The sequence below is a fragment of the Nelusetta ayraudi genome, unplaced genomic scaffold, assembly GCF_046127955.1.
Source record: "Nelusetta ayraudi isolate G7.1 ecotype Tasmania unplaced genomic scaffold, CSIRO-AGI_Nayr_v1 ptg000135l, whole genome shotgun sequence".
Lineage (NCBI taxonomy): Eukaryota > Metazoa > Chordata > Actinopteri > Tetraodontiformes > Monacanthidae > Nelusetta > Nelusetta ayraudi.
The window spans coordinates 15,674,138-15,691,584 of record NW_027466185.1 but is presented as its reverse complement, the minus strand read 5'-3'; the positions used below and the strand labels follow the sequence as shown (position 1 = coordinate 15,691,584).

Below are 17,447 nucleotides of genomic sequence, written 5' to 3'. Positions count from 1 at the left end.
CTAAGAATCTAAGGCCAGTAAAAGTAATTTATTTTATTTTGATTATGCATCCATATAAATTGATTGCATGATTTTTATTGCAAGATCCCACTGATTGTGGTGTGTCTCCCAACGCGCAGGGATTTTAGTACACGAACACACTACCGCAGACTTGCCGTATGTCCTAGCGGAGTTGCCGTAGTTAGTTCACAATACTCCCCGGCCGTGTGCGAGCGTCGTTCACGGTGTTTCAGTGTCAAAGCGTAACAGAGAAATGGCTGCCTCCATTCTAGGGAACGTGAGGACAGCAGCTCATCTATCACACAGGATTTTACATCCATTCCGACAAAATCTGGTACTTTATGTCTTTGTTTAGACAAACACATTTGTCTCTTATCATGTTAAAACCTGACTTGCGCGTTAGCTGGTAAGAGACGTCAACCCAACCAGTCCTGAATCGTCGTGTTTTCGCTGGCTGGTTGCTGAAGATGCGTTTTGGTATTAGCAAAAGTCAATATAAATGTGAACAGTTTTAAAAGCGTTTTGGGTAGATAGTCTGGAACACTTAGGCATGCTATGTTATTGTCAGTCACGTCTATCTATTTATCCATCTATCTATCTATCTATCTATCTATCTATCTATCTATCTATCTATCTATCTGTCTATCTGTCTGTCTAATAGTGACCATATGTTGTGTTTTGATCTTAGTCTTGTTTGCAGAAATCACATGCTATTCAATCAACTGGGATCCGCCATGGCGTTGTACTACCAAGCTACTTTTGTCGTCATGTAGCGTCAGTCCACGATGGAGATGCTGTTAGTTCTCTCTCCAAATACCAGGACAGACCCTCTGAATACCTGGAGAGTGAAGGTATGGTGCAAGCAGCCAAGTATGTCTATAAGGTGTAAGATCACTTGTCAAAAATGAACATATTTGTAGGTGTAAACATTTGTATGTACATTAACTTGCACACAAAATTATGCTTCCACAGACGTCATTTGGGAAAATTGCGCGCACGTTTTCTTTGTTTTGTTCGTTCGGAATGAATTGAACAAAAACTCAATTCTTTACCTGGACAACTCACTCTGTGAATGTACGCAGAACCTCGGTTCCTGCGTACATTCATTTCCTCTTTGCCTTAGCGGCCCTTTGTTTTGATTTTTGAAAAATCGTTTTTTGTTTGTTTGGTTATATTAATGTTGTGATCAATGAAGATGACAAATGGCCACTACAGAGGAGAGCAGAGATACCAATACTCTCATTATGTTCTCCCCATTTAAATATGAATATGGACCTTATTCTGACAGGAGCATAATCAGAGTTATGATTATTTAAAGTGCATGTAAAAGTAGTGAGTGTCTTTGGACAGCCATTTGAACCCTATTGTATCTAGCTGGTAACCACGTAGCATTATAATGACATTTATGAAGCAAAACATCCCCTTCTATCTCATGTTTCATTGACTTTCCCACAGAGTACTTTGAGAGGTACAGAACGGAAACTGTGTGGAACGGCTACAGGAGAAACCATAAAGGAGGCATTCCCCCACAGAAGACACGCAAGACTTGCATCGTAAGAGAAGTCCATCGTATTGTAATTGTTTGACTATAGTGTCATGATGACAGAACAAAAATTATGATGTGCTTGGTGAATATGTGTTTTTCGAAATTGTGCACTTTGGTGAAAAAATAAGTTCAAATTCTGAATTAAGCCTAAATGAAATGTGGGTCTTTTGCCTCCACTGAATCCACTCTGATATTTAATTAGCAAAAGGTTCATGTAATTTTTATATTTCAGGACATTCAAATCGACACATAAAAGAAAGTTCACGCATGTAGCCAGCTAACACCGGTGCTTTTATAGCCAGCGAGCACCAGTTCTACATGCCTGCTGAGATTTGAATTACCAAACAGTTCGCACACCATCACAATACAGTGTTTCATTAAACTCAGAAGTGCTGAGCTGATCTGGGAGCCTCATAGTTAGAAGGAGATCTCGACACGGCTGTCGTGGGCAACCGCCCTTTTGCAATGTAGAAACTCCTTTAATTCCTTCTCACAGTTTTGCAGCCATTTGTAATATACTTGGAATTTTCATGGAAAAACAGTCCTAGAATTCTTGTTAATGCTACAAACACCGTCCGTCATTAAATAAAGTTGCTGTGTTTCTCCAGAGAGGAGATAAGATCAGTGGAAACCCATGTCCAGTTTGCAGGGACCCAAATATCATCGTCCACTATCAGGTCAGTTCATGAAGCCACTGCATTATTGCCTTCGAGTTGATTTATTATGTATTAGCAACATGTCTCCATTTGTTTTTCAACTAACTAAAGAACTTTAAATATCAGCAAAGGCTGATGCACTTTTCTCACTTTTATAATTACTTCTTTATAATTAATTTAACAAAAACTATAAAACCAAACCATTGTCAAAGTAGATGAAAAAGAAAACAAGGTTGTGGTTGATTCAGTCAAGAGAAAAACTCATCCCACATGATTCTAAAAGTTCTCTCTCTCTTAATACGTTTAACACACAACATGGACTCTTCTTCTTTCTTTCATGAAAACACACAACTTGTTCACAATATCGATGACTCTCTTCAGAATGTCAAGTTGCTCCAGCAGTTCATCAGCCCCCAGACTGGGATGGTGTTTGATCCCACTCGAACTGGTAAGAAGCTTTGTGATGCTGAAGAGGTGGTCAAGTACTGACTGTCTGTCTGGAGTTGTGATTTTTTTATTCTTTTTTTTCTTTTTTTAAACCAGGCGTTTGCATGAAGCAGCAGAAGAAGTTAAATGAGGCAGTGGACACAGCACGGAATCATGGTAGGAATCACCAGGTTGAATGTTGTTGCTGTCCATTAGTTTGATTTAATATTGTCTGCATTTTTCCTCACCAGTGCTAAACATAAATATGAAGTCTAATTTAAAGATACTCGACTCTCAGGGTTCTGTTGGGTTCCCTTTGAATCACTTCACAACAAACACAATCGATCAATCAACTAATCAACTTTTATTTATACAGCACTAAATCACAACCACAAGCATCTCAAAGCGCTTTAATGATGAGAGCAGCGTCTGAACGGCTCAGTGTGTAATATTTGGTGTGATCTATGATTTTCATATTGGTAAAAGCTCAGTATACATCCCATAAATATATTAAAGTGTAGAATCGCAGTACAACAAAAGTATTTTAGGTAACCTCTCTATAGAATGGTTCTCACATATATGTAAGAATCTCCATAGATCAATAAGGGTCCCAGTGCTCCCAGTTAGCTGCCATCTTGCACCAGCATTTCTAAGGAAGCCTGGTGTGGACAATCCAACTACCGGATTGCGTGTTTCATAATTGGGGTTACTGCCCACGTCTTCAAATAAACCAATGAAGAACACGGTGGACGAGGTATCCAGGTTTGGGTGTGCAGGCCACCGTAGTTCACTGGCAAGCTCAAGAGAGGGAGGCATGGGAAGGAGGGTGAGCTGCAATCCTTAATGTGACCACTGGATGTCGCTGTTTCTTCTTGATATCACCAATATCACACAGTGAACCTTGCGACGCTCCAACCCTCTGAATTTCCCATCAATTTCACCCAGAGCAGAAGCGTATTTAAAAAAAATTTAACTTAAAATCCTCATCAAACTAAATGGAAAGTTGAAGTCAGCACTTGTTGTTCATCTACTTTTAGACTGTCCACATTTTCTAAATGAAGTGAATGTGAAACAAACAAAACGGTCAAACGGCTCCTGAAGAGCAGCCAGTTGAGTATTAACTCCCGTCCTTCTCTTCCTAGGCTTACTGCCCTCGCACATTCCTCCTGTGGAGTTCTCAGCGGAGGATTACTCCACTTCCCATGATGCTGTGGGGTCAACCCCTTCCTTGCCCTCAACCTTAAGTGACACTTGGTATAAATGGTACGGCACAATTGAGCCAGACGAGAACGAAGTGGCTAAAGTCAAGAAGACCTACGCAGCTTACTTAAAGTGACAGAGTCGTCTTTTTTTATATGATCATGATACAATACTATGATTCTTTACAGATGCTGTACAATAAAAAATATAAACCACATAAACAGTTTTATTGACTTACTATTAATATCATTTCTTCAAGTTCGGTTTAAGGGCCGGATTAAAAAGCTTAATGGGCTGCATATGGCCCCCGAGACGTAGCTTACCAACGCCTGGACCATATTGTCATTATTAGGCTACAAAGTGTCATTTTATCATATTTTTGTCCAAAAAGCTGCGCAGCTACTTAAAGTGAAGTCGACGACGAAGGATTCATCTCTGTTTTTAAGGTCACGATACAACACCATGATTCCTACACACGTGTTGTACAATAAAACATGAACTGCAGACGTCACAAAAATAAAGCCAAACTACTGACGACTCTTGATAATAGTTTGATTTTATTAGACAACCATGATTTGCATAAGGATTCTCCCTGTGGCAGCTCACGGGTTGACCTTGCTGACCATGGTCTCCCCCAGAGCCTCCAGCACCTCGCGCTTGTAGTCATCAAAGTCTCCGTCGATCTGGTTGATGGATCGATCCTCCACCACCCACAGCTGGCACTGCGTCTCGGTGATGAGCCGGGCGTCGTGGCTGACGATGATCACAGCTGGAAGGAGAGAGAGGGGAGGAGAAGAAGGGAAACCAGTTGAGAAGGAAGGAGTATGAACACAAATACGCAATTTTGCAGTTGGGAATGAACTCTATTGTTTGACTAAATTTGCACTGAAGATTTTTTTTTTCCAAACTGACTTTGTCGTCAGGATTTTGAATCATGAAAAAAATAAGGTAGCACCACGCACTCTCGAAAAAGTTACTGATAAAAATTAAAGAAGTGCGAGGCCCAATCGGTTTGAATAAAAAAACAACAGCCAGCAACACCATCTTAAAGACGGTTTTAATGTCACTGACGGTGAGATTAAAAATGAAAGAAAAAATAAAGAAAGAAAAAGGTGACACTGCTTTGAACAGTAGAGGGCAGACTAGAGCTTGACAGAATACTAGACATTCCGGGGATTTTAAGGCTAAAAAGTGGAATGAATTCAGATTAAAGAGAGAAGATTGTGACTGAGCTTGTCACAATAATCAATGAAGTGTATGATACACAGCAAAGGAACTCTCCCTAAGTGTTGCCAAAATGCAAACACCCTAAGAAAAAAAAACTCAGTGGCAAACATGACTCAACAACAGACTGTGTTGGGGTTCTGCTTCTTACCTCCTTTGTATTCATTAATGGCTTCTGATAAGGCATCAATGGACTCAATATCCAGATTGTTAGTGGGCTCATCCTGTTAGAAAGAAACGCAGTGGTGAGAAAGTATTCTGCTAGTTGGAAAGTGAATGAAGGTGCAAGTGCAGCTTTACCAGGATGAGAACATCAGGCTGGCGACAGGAGAGTTCAGCAAACACCACTCTGGCTTTCTGGCCACCTGACACACACACAATTCACACACACAATTAATAATAATAATAATGAAGACATCTGTGTCTTACAGCAGTGGTTCTCAACTGGTGGAGGCTCAACACGCATACTGGTTTCCTCACCATCAATCAATGGCAGGAAGTAGAATCATTCAAACAGGAAGTAGAAATCTATCAATCTAGTATCTATCTATCTATCTCGTATCCTCTGTGATCCAGCGCTGCTTCACTTTAGCTGTGACTTCAACAAACACGACATGTGTGAAGTGAGGATGCCTCCAGTTTGTTCCTGGGCTTCCAGCTGAAGAACCTGGCCTAACGCAGTGAGACTTGGCCTTCGCTGCTGTGTTTACCGGACAGTTTGGAGATCTGGATGGTGTGGGCGTGGCTCTCCAGGCCGAAGCGGCCCAGGCACTTCCTGCTGTCCTCGTAGGGGAGATTGAAGTTCCTCATCAGGTACTCGGTGGCCGTCTCCTCCATGTTCAGCTGCTCAGCGTACTGCTGGTTGAAGAAGCCCACTTTCTGCAAGCAGGAGTCACACACACATGCAGTTGTACATATATCATATTCATCTATAAAGACACAAATTATGGTTCACTGTCATGTTAAAAAGTCGTCCTCAGCTTTCACAAGCAGCAGATTCTGGATCATAACAGAAGGAAGCAAAGGACAGGAAACAGTTGCGATGGCAAACAGCCATTAAAGCAGCCCTAGGTAACTTTTCAACCATAAAATGATGATTCCAAACTCAGTAAAGCAGTAGATAAACGATTAATAGGCTCAATGGTGCAGCCTCTGCAGCGAGAGGGGGGGGGGTTGTGCCGGCTGTAACTGCACTGCGTAACTTTCAAGTGCGACCCGACACGCCGGACGAACCACTTTGCGGCAACGTCACACGTTTATTTAGAGGCGGTCTTACATACTACTATTACAAATACATAAGATTGTAAAATGACGGAATGGAACCCAATAAGTAACCTCGATGAAAGACGAACTAATCAAAGTGTTGAACGTTTGCTACGACGTTATTGTCAATGTCTGTTTTGCATTTCATATTGGTGTTTTTCCTCAACACATACGAGCGCTCCAGCGAGGCCACTATATGTATTTTCCCACATCAATAACCTAGCGCTGCAGCGTATTTACTTCGTCACTTCGCCACTTCCACCGAAAGTTACCGAGAGTTGCTTTAAAGTCAGTGTGTGTGTTCCCACCACCACCAGGGGGCAGCGTGGGCGCGTTTCAGAAGCATTCCAGAAGTGTGAGACTGAAGCTGCTTTGGAAAAATACTACAGCTGTTCTATTTCTCACACTTCACGTCTGGCGACCCATCAATGGCAGGCAGTAGAATTATTCAGACAGGAAGTAGCTACAGTATCAATCGATCCATCTATCCAGTATCCCTCGATCTATTGTCAGAAACAGTGCTGGACTTGATAATAATTATCTGCTGTCAGTAAGATCTGTTAGCTTCTGGACTATCTAGTATCCATCTGTTTAGTATCTATCTATAATATTTAGTATCTATCTAAAATCTATCATCTATTTATCTACAGTATCTATCCATCCATATATCCATCTGTCTGTCTATCGATCCATCCATCCATATATCCATCTGTCTGTCTATCTATCCATCCATCCATCCATCCATCATCCATCCATCTAGTATCTATCATCTACCTATTAAGTATCTATTATCGATCTATTTTTAATATATCTATCCAGTCTCAGGTGTATCAACAGGTAGATTCGTTCCGGCAGGAAGTCAATGATGTGAACACTTGGTGGATCTGGTTAATTTTCATAATATACCGAGTGTTTTATTTGTGTTGCTTGCTTTTACTGTGAAACATTAAGGTGACGTCATCTGCTTCAACACTGTTCAGTTCAGCCATCAAATATTAAAGCAGATTACACTCTAAACCTGAAACTATAATGAACAAAATGCATGTCTACCTTAAATACCTGCATTTTGTAGACACTTAAAAAAAAGAACGTGGGGATCAAATAACTTCACTATTGAAAAAGTGGAGGGCGATTTTAGATTTGCAAACCAAAAATACTGCAGAAACAGTGATGGGGGAAGTAGGTTACTACTAGTATTTTGACTTAAAAAAAAACAAAAAAAAAACAAGGACAACAACACAACTCTCACAAAGGCGGATGAACAATAACAGTGTTTACCCTGCACAGTAAAGAAAACACCTGCACAAATGATTTGACCCAATTTTTAAAAGAAATCAAGTTAAAACTCACCAAGCGATGATTCTTCCTCATCTCTCCTTTAGTCTGAAAAGACAAATAAGTATTACACATAAATACACTGGAGCCTCAGCACCCACATTTTCTTCTTTATCATGAAGGATAAGATTGCATTCATGTACAGTTGCAGTAGTTGCATATTTGAACTTACAGGATTGATTTTCCCCGTCAGCAGCAGGAGGAGGGTACTTTTGCCAACTCCGTTTGGTCCGACCATACAGACTAGAGAGGACGACAGCAAATGAGTTCACTTCTGTTCTGTTCAGTAGACAAACTGAACAACACCAAAAAACGAGTTGACAGAAAAAAAACAGAAGCCAGCAGCAAATACACCAAAGAATTAAAGTCATGAATCATTGAAATGCTGACAAAACTTTTCTACTGGTGATATTTGTAACAGTTGAAATGCAACTTGATCGACTGATGGCAGGGAATCAGTGAACAGTAGCAGTGAACTCTTCTCACCAAGTTACCACCATTCTGCTTTAAAAAAGGATTTGCTGCTACAAGAAAATCCTTGCAGTTTCTTTTCCTGGGGTAAAAACCACCAGGTGCCGTCACAACACACACACACACACACACACACACACACACACACACACACACACACACACACACACACACACACACACACACACACACACACACACACACACACACACACACACACACACACACACACACACACACACACACACACACACACGGTGAAGGCTTTGACTTTCACTTTTCCCTGCGGAAAGTTCTAGAAAACACACAGAGTCAAATAGGAGTGTTTGTGTAGCCAATGTGTGAATGTGGGGGTCAAATGTGTGTTGAATGCCTTGTTGTTTGAGCCGTGTGGATGTGTTGGTGTCCCAGTCAGTAGCAGCAACACTGGTACTTGTACACACTGGTACTCCCAGTATAAACGACAGGCTCAACTGTGAAACACATATGAAATCTCCACCAAGGCTTCGAATGAAAAGCAGACACATGTACACAAGTGTTGTTGCGTTCAAGTCGGAGCAGCTAACTCACTCCTGGACTCCATGTCGATTCCAAAGTCCACGTTCCTAAAGAGAAGCTTGTGACTGTCGTAGCCAAAGTCCACGCCTGAAGGAGGGAGAGGAGAGAGAAGCAGTGGAATCTCTGCAGGTTCAAGCTTCATATGAGACACAGCAGCTCCTTCAGTGTGCTGTGCTGTGCTGTGCTGTGCTGCTCTTACAGTGCAGGCCCAGTATGGGTGGAGAGAGGGGTGGAGGGTTTGGGAATGTGAACTTGACGGTGTACTCTCTGGGCCTCTTGAGCAGCTCTGGAGCCTCCTGGCTCTCCTCCTCCTGCAGACCTTTCTTCTTGCCCTTCTGCTGCTTCCTGGTCAGGGCATCCTTAGTTTGCTTCTCCTGCGCCACAACACGTATGTACACTACCAGTCAAAAGTTTGGACACACCTTCTCATGGTATTTTTTTGTTTGTTTTTTATCTTTAAAACAGTACACACTGCAGATAGATAGTGATGACATAAAATATATGAGCACAAGTGATGGAACTTTTGATCAAGATGTCAAATGCTGCAGTGTTTCTTCTTTGTTCTTATTTGCAGTGCTGCTCTGGACTCAACTGGCTGGACAGTTAGTTGACCTCTGGGACTAGTCAAGTACTTTCAATCTGAATCAATTCTGAAAGTTATGAGACGTTTCTCCACATTATCAACAAATACCAAACTAGTTGCACCAACTTCCTGACATAGGCTGAGTTGTGTCCTTACCGCCTGCTTGGTGGACTTGCCTCCAGCCTTCAGCTCCTTCAATTTCTTCTGCTGCTTGTCGTACTGCTTCTGCAGTTCCTTCTGCTTCTGCACGTACATCTTCTTGAATGTTACTGAGAGCAAAGCGGATATACTGGCACTCAGAGACACACCGAGACATGGTTCACATAAAGTTCCAACAATTTGAATGGAACCCAAAACCGGAAGTGTGTGTATGTGGTGAGGACTAGCCACTTAATAACATGAAACCAGTTCTCAAGTCAAGATGAAGATGCATGGAACTTCAAACAATGACTTCCACTTAGACCAACACAAAAAAGGAGCACCTCTGTGTGAATATTTTAGCTTTCAACACAGGACAACTGGGAGTCATTGACAATAATCTAATATCAAACGGCACTTACAGTAATTTCCTCTGTAATAGTAGAGTTTCTGGTTGTCTAGATGGATGATGTCAGTGCACACGTCATCCAGGAAACTCTGGTCGTGGGAAACTATAAGAAGAGTCTTTTTCCAGCTTTGAAGATAACTGCAAATGGACAAGCACATGTACTTCAGTCATACACAAACTAGACAAAGAAATGAAAAATGTATATATTTTAAATGTAATTATAAAATTGAAAGAATACATTTTTTGAATTTAATTGCAGATAAATGCAAAAGCTGCATTCATGTGCACAACAATATCATATTTTCTATTTAATACAATTACGTTTTTTTTCACTTCCCTCTGGCAGTGTAAGGATACACATCACACTTCACTGATCTGGTCTTAGATAAGATAGCAGTGTTCTAAGATAGTGGTTATGTGGTTACATTATTAAGAGATAGATGATGACTTTAATCGTTTCTGTTGAGTGATACTGTTACTGTACCAATTAAAGTTGATGTTGATGCAAAAACACTTTAAAAAAAAAAGAAAAAAAAAAGTGACTGGCAGACATTGCCATGATTTATAATAATAAAAGCACAAATTTGACAGAGAAAACGTCAGATTGAGAAGATGTTTGGTACTTGTTGAGCCAGATGACGGCATTCAGGTCCAGGTGGTTGGTGGGTTCATCCAGCATGAGCAGAGTGGGTTCCATGAACAAAGCCCTGAGGGGGAAACACACAAGAGGGAATAAAGAAAAATCCTGTGCCTGGAATATAAGTCATTCTATAAATATCTACAGTATATAAAGCTCTAGTAGTGACTTTGTTTTGGCCTCGCGGGACAAATCTAACGACACTGCGGGCCAAACTTGGCTCAATGCCAGGACTTTGACAGCTCTGCTCTAGTGGCTTTGATTCATCACATCACCGCTGCTCCACTGACAGTGATGGACATGTAGTTACCTGGCCAGAGAGACTCTCATTCGCCAGCCTCCTGAGAACTTCTTGGTGGCTCTGTTCTGCATCTCTGGTGTGAAGGAGAGACCAGCCAGGATCCTCCTGGCTTTGGCCTCAGCTGCTGCCGCTCCAATCGCTGACAGCTCCTCATACACCTGCCACAGGCGTGTTCCGACACGGAGCAGAGACAAGAAATGGACAAGTGATCAGGACTTTTTGTGAAAATGGCCACAAAAAAATGGCACCAGATTAATGTTTTCCACGAATTATAGCAGCGCCAGCACCATTTTTCACTTATCCTACATTAGCTGCTTCTCCTGATTCTCCCCTCCTGTTGTGTAAGCACACGTGTGCGTTGTCATGACAGCAAAGCTCCAATCTGCCTTTTCAATGCGACAGAAATGCACTTTCGACTATAGATACTGAAAATATGTAAATTAAAGCAATAATCAGTCTAGACCTGCTCTGTATGACCTTCAATTCATTTGTTTGTGACTCAGAAGATTACATTTCATTACATTAAAGGTCCAGTGTGTAATATTTGACTTGATTTATGATTTTTATATTGGTAAAATCTTAATATACTGCCCATAAATACATTAATAAAAGTGTATACTGGCAGTACAACACAAGTAATTTGGTTTTCCTACCCTGAGAACGGTTCTCACATATATATAAGAATCTCCATAGACCAATAAGGGTCCCAGTGCTCCCCAGGTAGTTGCCATCTTGCACCACCATATTTCTAAGGAAGCCTGGTGTGGACAATCCAGCTGCCTGACACCATGTTTCGGATTCATGCCCACGTCTTCAAATAAACCAACAAAGAAGAGAAAGGTGGATGAGGTATCCAGGTTTGGGTGCGCTGGCCACCGTAGTTCACTGGCAAGCTCAGGAGGGGGAGGGAGAGTGAAAGACGCTGCAATCTAAACTGTAGCCACTTGATGCCGCTGTTTATTCTTCAAAATCTCCAAATATTACACACTGGACCTTTAAATGCAATGATGGTGACTCTCAGCTGTGGTGGAAGCTGCGACTTGAAAACACCGCAGTGTGAACACGGTCATTAAAAACCAATCCGCTGATGGGAAATGAGGCACATGACACGACACCTTCTCCAGCCTTTCAGCCACGCTGTCGTCTCCCTTCTCCAGACGAGCCTGGAGCCGCTTCTCTTCGTCCAGGAGTTTGAGACGGCGGGTGTCGGCCTTCAGCACGGCCTGCACGGCCGGCGTGTCGTCAGCCACCACCTCTGGATGAAGCAGCAGCACGGCAGAGTCAATCGCCAGCAGAGGTAGCACACACGGTTCTCCAACATCCGACATCAAGACACCCGACTTACCCTGCTCACACAGCAACACGTCAATGTTGGGGGGAATGCTGAGCGCTCTGCTGGCGATGTGCTTCAGTAATGTGGTCTTTCCTTTGCTGGACAGGAAGACAGTGTGGTATTAATCGTCATTGAACAGAAAACAGTCACAACATGAACACTGCACCGAGCAACACTGGATGGTGTCTGAGCACTGGTAAACAGAGCAACACTGCACTGGAATAGCCTGCAACATGTGATCTTAAAGGTCCAGTGTGACTTGACTTGATTTATTGACTTGATTTATTTCACAGAATGTAAACTGAAAAGTATTGTTTTATTTTCTATCATTTCTAATTGCAATATATGTTAACATTGGGATCAGCTCTGCTTCCTCCTATTCCATTTCAAATTTTTTTAAAAAAGGAAGGAAAGAAATGTTCATTTATATTGTCGCTTTTTGTTTTTAACCAATATTATTTTATTTATTTTAATAACTTCTTTGTTTGTCTCTGAAATAAAGTTTACAAAAAAAGTTGTCAGTTGTTAAATTCTACATGTCCCTATATGAAGAAAGATTGAGTTTCATATGAGTGTATACTAAGTGCTCCAGTATGGAGAAACATCAGGTTTGCCATGTAACAAATGAAACACTTGAACATATAAAGGCGTCAATGCAGTCGCTGTTCAGGCCCAAACAAACTAAAGGGAAAAAAATGAGACTCACCCATTTGGTCCAACTAAACCGTATCGTCTTCCAGCCACGATGACCAGGTCAGCGTTGACAAAGAGCTCCTTGCCGTGAGCCGAGATGCTGAACCTCTCCAACTGTTAAATTCACAACAGTGTCTCAGTCAACAGTGGGCCAATTATACACAAGACACTCACACACTCATACTGTCCTTCATTGGCAGCTAATGCAAAAATTTTCCATTGAGTTATACCTCCAAAATCTAAACGACACATTTAATGAACCATGTGTTTAAAAAAAAAACCAAACAGTTACAATTAGAGGAAATATACAATTCGAGGATTTATGAAATTCTTTAGAATTTCTCAAGTTTCTTATCATCACTTTGATATCTGATAATGAAAAAAAAAAAAATCAAATTCATGGCATCAATATTTTGTTCCTAGGTTTTGTTCCTTAACAAGGTGTCAGCTGAGAAGAATGTGCAGCAGTTGTCCAACCTTGATGTCAGAGGCGTTCTCCAGCATGGCCTGCCTGGAGGAGAGCTCAGCCTGGGACACGGAGAAATCGCCCTCCAGGGCACTTTGAGCTCGGACGCTGGCCACCTGCCGCTCGTACTCCATCTGTCACAACATTCATCATCACAGAGAAAAATGGCACAATTTAACAGATTTTTTTCTCTCTTTTTTTGGTTGCTCTTCTGCACAACTCGGTAAGCTGCGTCTAAAATTTTATTTTATCCCGTTGCTGTTGTTTCATCATCACACTTGCATTTATATAATCCAAAAAGACAATATCTTAAATTTAAATAAAAAATAAAACAAAGAATAGAATAAGGCTATACAAGGCGTTTATAACAGAACCTGGCAACCCAAGGTTCTGCTGCAAGGCCGTACACACTTCACCTTCCCATGACGATTTGAAACAATCTGATGAAATCAATGGATGAATAATTACCTGTTTCTTTTTCTTCTTCTTTTCCTTTTTACTGAGGTTGGCGTATGGGTCAGCTTCATCCGCCTTGCACTGTTCGGCAATGACGTCCTCAGCGTTCTGGTTGATACAGCAGCAGAAAGAGACTTCAGCATCAGTGCTTTCGGTTTAAGAAGTAGTCTTCAATTTTTTGCATTTTCTTTTGCTTTTGTTCTGGGTGAGCTGTATGCTTAGAAAGTCAGGTGACCTTATTTTGACTTAAATAAAAATAAAAATAAGAAAACACACTCAATGATTCCTGAAAGGTGAATGATACTGTTACTACACTCCTCTCAATGAGGTGCTTTTTTTTTTTAATCCATAAAATATCCACCAATAATGATTTCATATTTTTGAGGCTTTATGATGTTTTTAAACACGATAAAGCAGTGAAGGGGAGCTGTGTGGGAGACAAACCATCATCGTGTCACTTCCATCGCTCTGATCATCCATGTCGTCTTCAACCTCCCTGCGTGACGAAGCTTTTTCTTTCTAGACGGGCAGAGTGAAAGATACATCAGTACCACAAGCAATCCAACAGTCAATCATCAGCTCTGATCCAATCACAAACCCAGTTACACCACCACCGCCTCTGATCTGAATGACATGTTAAAGGTCCAATGAGTAATATTTGACTTGATTTATGATTTTTATATCGGTAAAATCTTAATATACTGCCCATGAATACATTAATACAAGTGTATCATTGTTCCCCTTAGAACGGTTCTTGTATATCTCTAATAATCTCCATAGACCAATAAGGGTCCCAGTGCTCCCAGTTAGCTGCCATCTTGCACCAGCATATTTCTAAGGAAGCCTGGTGTGGACAATCCAGCTGCCTGACAGCATGTTTCGGATTCTTGGCCACGTCTTCAAATAAACCAACAAAGAAGAAGAAGGTGGACCAGGTATCCAGGTTTGGGTGCTCCGGCCACCGTAGTTGACTGGCAAGCTCAGGAGAGGGAGGGAGAGTGCAAGATGCTGCAATCTGAAATATAACCTCTTGATGTCGCTGTTTCTTCTTCAAAATCTCCAAATATTATACACTGGACCTTTAATTGGATCGAGTCAATTAGAGCAAAAGGTCTCGTAGGTCAGTGTTTAATCCAAATGATGTGTGGTTCACGTAACTGCATCTATTTTGACCAACAGTGACTAAAATAGATGCAGTTACTTATTCTTCACCCAATTACCCATGATGCAGGGCTGCTCTGTCAAATAAACCCCTCCCTCGTACCACAAACCGTGATCTACGGCCCTTCATGCAATATAATTACCTTGCGAAGCGGTTTATCTTCTTTCTCCAAGTCTTCGTCATCATCACTCTGGCCCTGGCTGAGAGCAGCAAAAATGTTTCCGGCCTGAAGGACACAGGAAATGCTTAACATGCGTGACAACACGTGAATCATCCAAATGTAATATGTGAAGCAGGTAGACGGAGACAAACCTTGTTCTTCGCATTTCCCTTGCGGGGCCCTGAGGATGTGAAATTTCATTAGGCTAAAATGTAAACCATGGATCAGTATGTTTGATCTTTCGTGATGATGTGAGGGCTAATTTGTTCAATGCCACACCTGTTTCATTTTCTTCATCGCTGGCCTCCACTGAGAGCTTCTGTAGTCTCAACATGGGATCCAGGTCGTCCTCGTCTGCATCGTTGTCTTTCGCTTTCTGACGACTTTTCTTCTTTTTCTGGGGCTGATGAAAAAGAGTTGATGGAACGATGCAACACCACTTGCAGTTTGATCTGGTACTAGGGATTTTACCCATTCATGGATTATCGATTAATCGTCACTTAAGAAGGGTCTCTATCTCTTGAAAAGTTGACTCACCTGCTTTTTCTGTGAGTCTTTCACCTCAACCTCAGTTGGCTTTTCAGGGACTTCTGAGGCGAGCTCCTCAAAAAACTAGACATCACACAAAAACAATGTTCAGATCATCAGACAATCCTGCTTCATTGATAAATACTAAAAGAAAAGTGCAATACTTACACTTTTCTTCCCCTTCTTGTCCTTTTTTCCTTTTTTAACAGTTTTTTCTTCTGAGATAAAAAAAAAAGAGAAAGATGGAAATAACAATGAGTGGGTGATGTGAAAGACAAAGAGTCAGTATTAGTTCCCTAATATGTTCACATAACACAGCTACCTCATAGCCACCATTAAATGAAGTTTGATTTACTACACGCATTTAACAGATTGTAGCTCACAATAAAATATATCAGACAATAAATTAATGGTGTTGAAATTGGCCTGCTGTTTAATAAACGTTATGCATAAAAGCATTTAAATGAAGTTAAATGTTGGAGTTTGTGTTATTCAAAATTTTGAGACCAACATTTTCCCTTTTACTGCAAATGAATATCAGCACGAAATAACGGTTACGGTCCTCCATGACTGCTGTCAGCGATCAATGTATTTAGAGTGAACGCTCGCGTCGTCAAATACACCAACGACCAAGAAGGTGAACGAGGTATCCAGGCCACCGTAGTTCACTGACAAGCTCGGGAGTGGGTGAGCGGAATGAGCGCTGCAATCTGAAATCTGACCACTAGATGACAGAATTTCACACATTTCTAAACGCTGTACCTTCACGTCAGTCCCGTGAAAATACTTTGCTGTCGACACACAAACACACGCAATGTGTCGACTGTGTCGTGTCAAACCTGTCGTGGGAATGACTGGCTGCTAACTACACCGGTTCCCTGCGTTAAACCAAATTTCCCCGTTTAGACCATGAAGTTAATCCAAATCTGAAACACGGGACAAAAAGTGGTCTATAGAATTGAAGTGTGCGCACATTGTGCGTTGGGATTTCAGGGCCACGCAGCGGGGAGAGACAGGGACACAAGAACTTTAACGGGGCTGTAAATTTCCAAGAATTACGTCGTAACTACCCACAAACGCGCTACCAGATTGTGGTCCATTACAGAATGTTACACTGTCCATAATCATTGATCTCACATGGTTTGTGTTTCCTTACCAGGAGCCGGAGTGCCGTCAGTGTCCAGCCACTCTGTGTCGCCTTTCCCTTTCTTCGACATCTTCCTGTTCGGAGGGTCCTGCTACTTTTTGGTAAACGCCTTTAACGTCTAAAAACTGACTTCTCCCACTGTTGAATAAAACCAAATCCCCGGTGTGTCACGTCGTGCGGCCTTATGACTGGGCTCCCTCTCTACTTGCTGGCCACCATGACACTGTGGCGCTCTTCTTCCACGTCTGCCGACGTCACTCAACCAGAGTGTCTCATTACTGCCACCACGTGGTATATTATACTACCTCGGCGTCAGTATTTTCATAATAATAATAATAATAATAATAATAATAATAATAATAATAATAATAATACTACTACTACTACTACTACTACTACTACTAATAATAATAATAATAATAATAATGTTTGCTTTTATATTGCATTCCATTCATTGATATACAGTCAGTTTTGTTGCACAATTGTAACACTTAAATTTATGTCATTTATTTTTCTCTGTTCACATTTTTGTTACTTTTTTCTTTTGTTTGCATCCATATGTAATGCTGTATTTGAAAGTCTCTAGATTTTATATTTGATCTTGTTTAATTTCATGCCTAGGCTCGAACCCAGTGGTGGGCAAACTATGCCCAGGGGCCAAATGTGGCCCGTTAAGCTTTTTAATCCAGGTGGCCGAACTTCAGGAAATTATACTAGTAGTAAGTAAATCATAAAATAGCTGTATTTCATCAATT

At 41.3% G+C, this 17,447-nt stretch overlaps 2 protein-coding genes across 3 annotated transcripts; one reads left to right on the top strand and one right to left on the bottom strand.

Annotated features, from left to right (window-relative positions):
• Window positions 1-178: 178 nt before the first annotated feature.
• mrps18b (mitochondrial ribosomal protein S18B) lies at window positions 179-4,049 on the top strand. 2 transcript variants are annotated; one of them, XM_076051662.1, is made up of 7 exons: window positions 179-334; window positions 689-851; window positions 1,456-1,553; window positions 2,155-2,223; window positions 2,584-2,650; window positions 2,746-2,805; window positions 3,771-4,049. In XM_076051662.1, exons 1-7 carry the CDS (start codon window positions 254-256, stop codon window positions 3,962-3,964), a joined length of 732 nt encoding a protein of 243 aa, XP_075907777.1. In that variant the 5' UTR covers window positions 179-253; the 3' UTR covers window positions 3,965-4,049. The 2 variants fall into 2 exon arrangements, with proteins under 2 accessions (XP_075907777.1, XP_075907778.1); XM_076051663.1 differs by having other exon boundaries at window positions 185-334; window positions 701-851.
• A 317-nt stretch (window positions 4,050-4,366) lies between these two features.
• abcf1 (ATP-binding cassette, sub-family F (GCN20), member 1) lies at window positions 4,367-16,935 on the bottom strand. The gene is made up of 24 exons (XM_076051661.1): window positions 16,702-16,935; window positions 15,714-15,763; window positions 15,555-15,629; window positions 15,297-15,420; window positions 15,170-15,198; window positions 15,000-15,083; window positions 14,140-14,214; window positions 13,708-13,803; window positions 13,251-13,373; window positions 12,787-12,887; window positions 12,093-12,178; window positions 11,863-12,002; window positions 10,757-10,905; window positions 10,433-10,516; window positions 9,823-9,947; window positions 9,419-9,531; window positions 8,879-9,053; window positions 8,692-8,766; window positions 7,823-7,893; window positions 7,666-7,698; window positions 5,763-5,931; window positions 5,353-5,417; window positions 5,204-5,276; window positions 4,367-4,597 (listed from the first exon to the last, which is right to left on the bottom strand). Exons 1-24 carry the CDS (start codon window positions 16,760-16,762, stop codon window positions 4,431-4,433), a joined length of 2,343 nt encoding a protein of 780 aa, XP_075907776.1. The 5' UTR covers window positions 16,763-16,935; the 3' UTR covers window positions 4,367-4,430.
• Between the last annotated feature and the right edge of the window lie 512 nt (window positions 16,936-17,447).

What these genes read in the sequence shown, in the direction of transcription:
- mrps18b (XM_076051662.1), top strand. Translation starts at nt 254, where the DNA reads ATGGCTGCCTCCATTCTAGGGAACGTGAGGACAGCAGCTCATCTATCA. An exon ending in AGACACGCAAGACTTGCATC is followed by an intron (nt 1,554 to 2,154) that starts GTAAGAGAAGTC and finishes GTGTTTCTCCAG; the next exon opens with AGAGGAGATAAGATCAGTGG. An exon ending in GTTTGATCCCACTCGAACTG is followed by an intron (nt 2,651 to 2,745) that starts GTAAGAAGCTTT and finishes TTTTTAAACCAG; the next exon opens with GCGTTTGCATGAAGCAGCAG.
- abcf1 (XM_076051661.1), bottom strand. Translation starts at nt 16,762, where the DNA reads ATGTCGAAGAAAGGGAAAGGCGACACAGAGTGGCTGGACACTGACGGC. An exon ending in AATCGACATGGAGTCCAGGA is followed by an intron (nt 7,894 to 8,691) that starts GTGAGTTAGCTG and finishes CGTCCTCTCTAG; the next exon opens with TCTGTATGGTCGGACCAAAC. An exon ending in CCAGATCTCCAAACTGTCCG is followed by an intron (nt 5,418 to 5,762) that starts GTAAACACAGCA and finishes TGTGTGTGTCAG; the next exon opens with GTGGCCAGAAAGCCAGAGTG.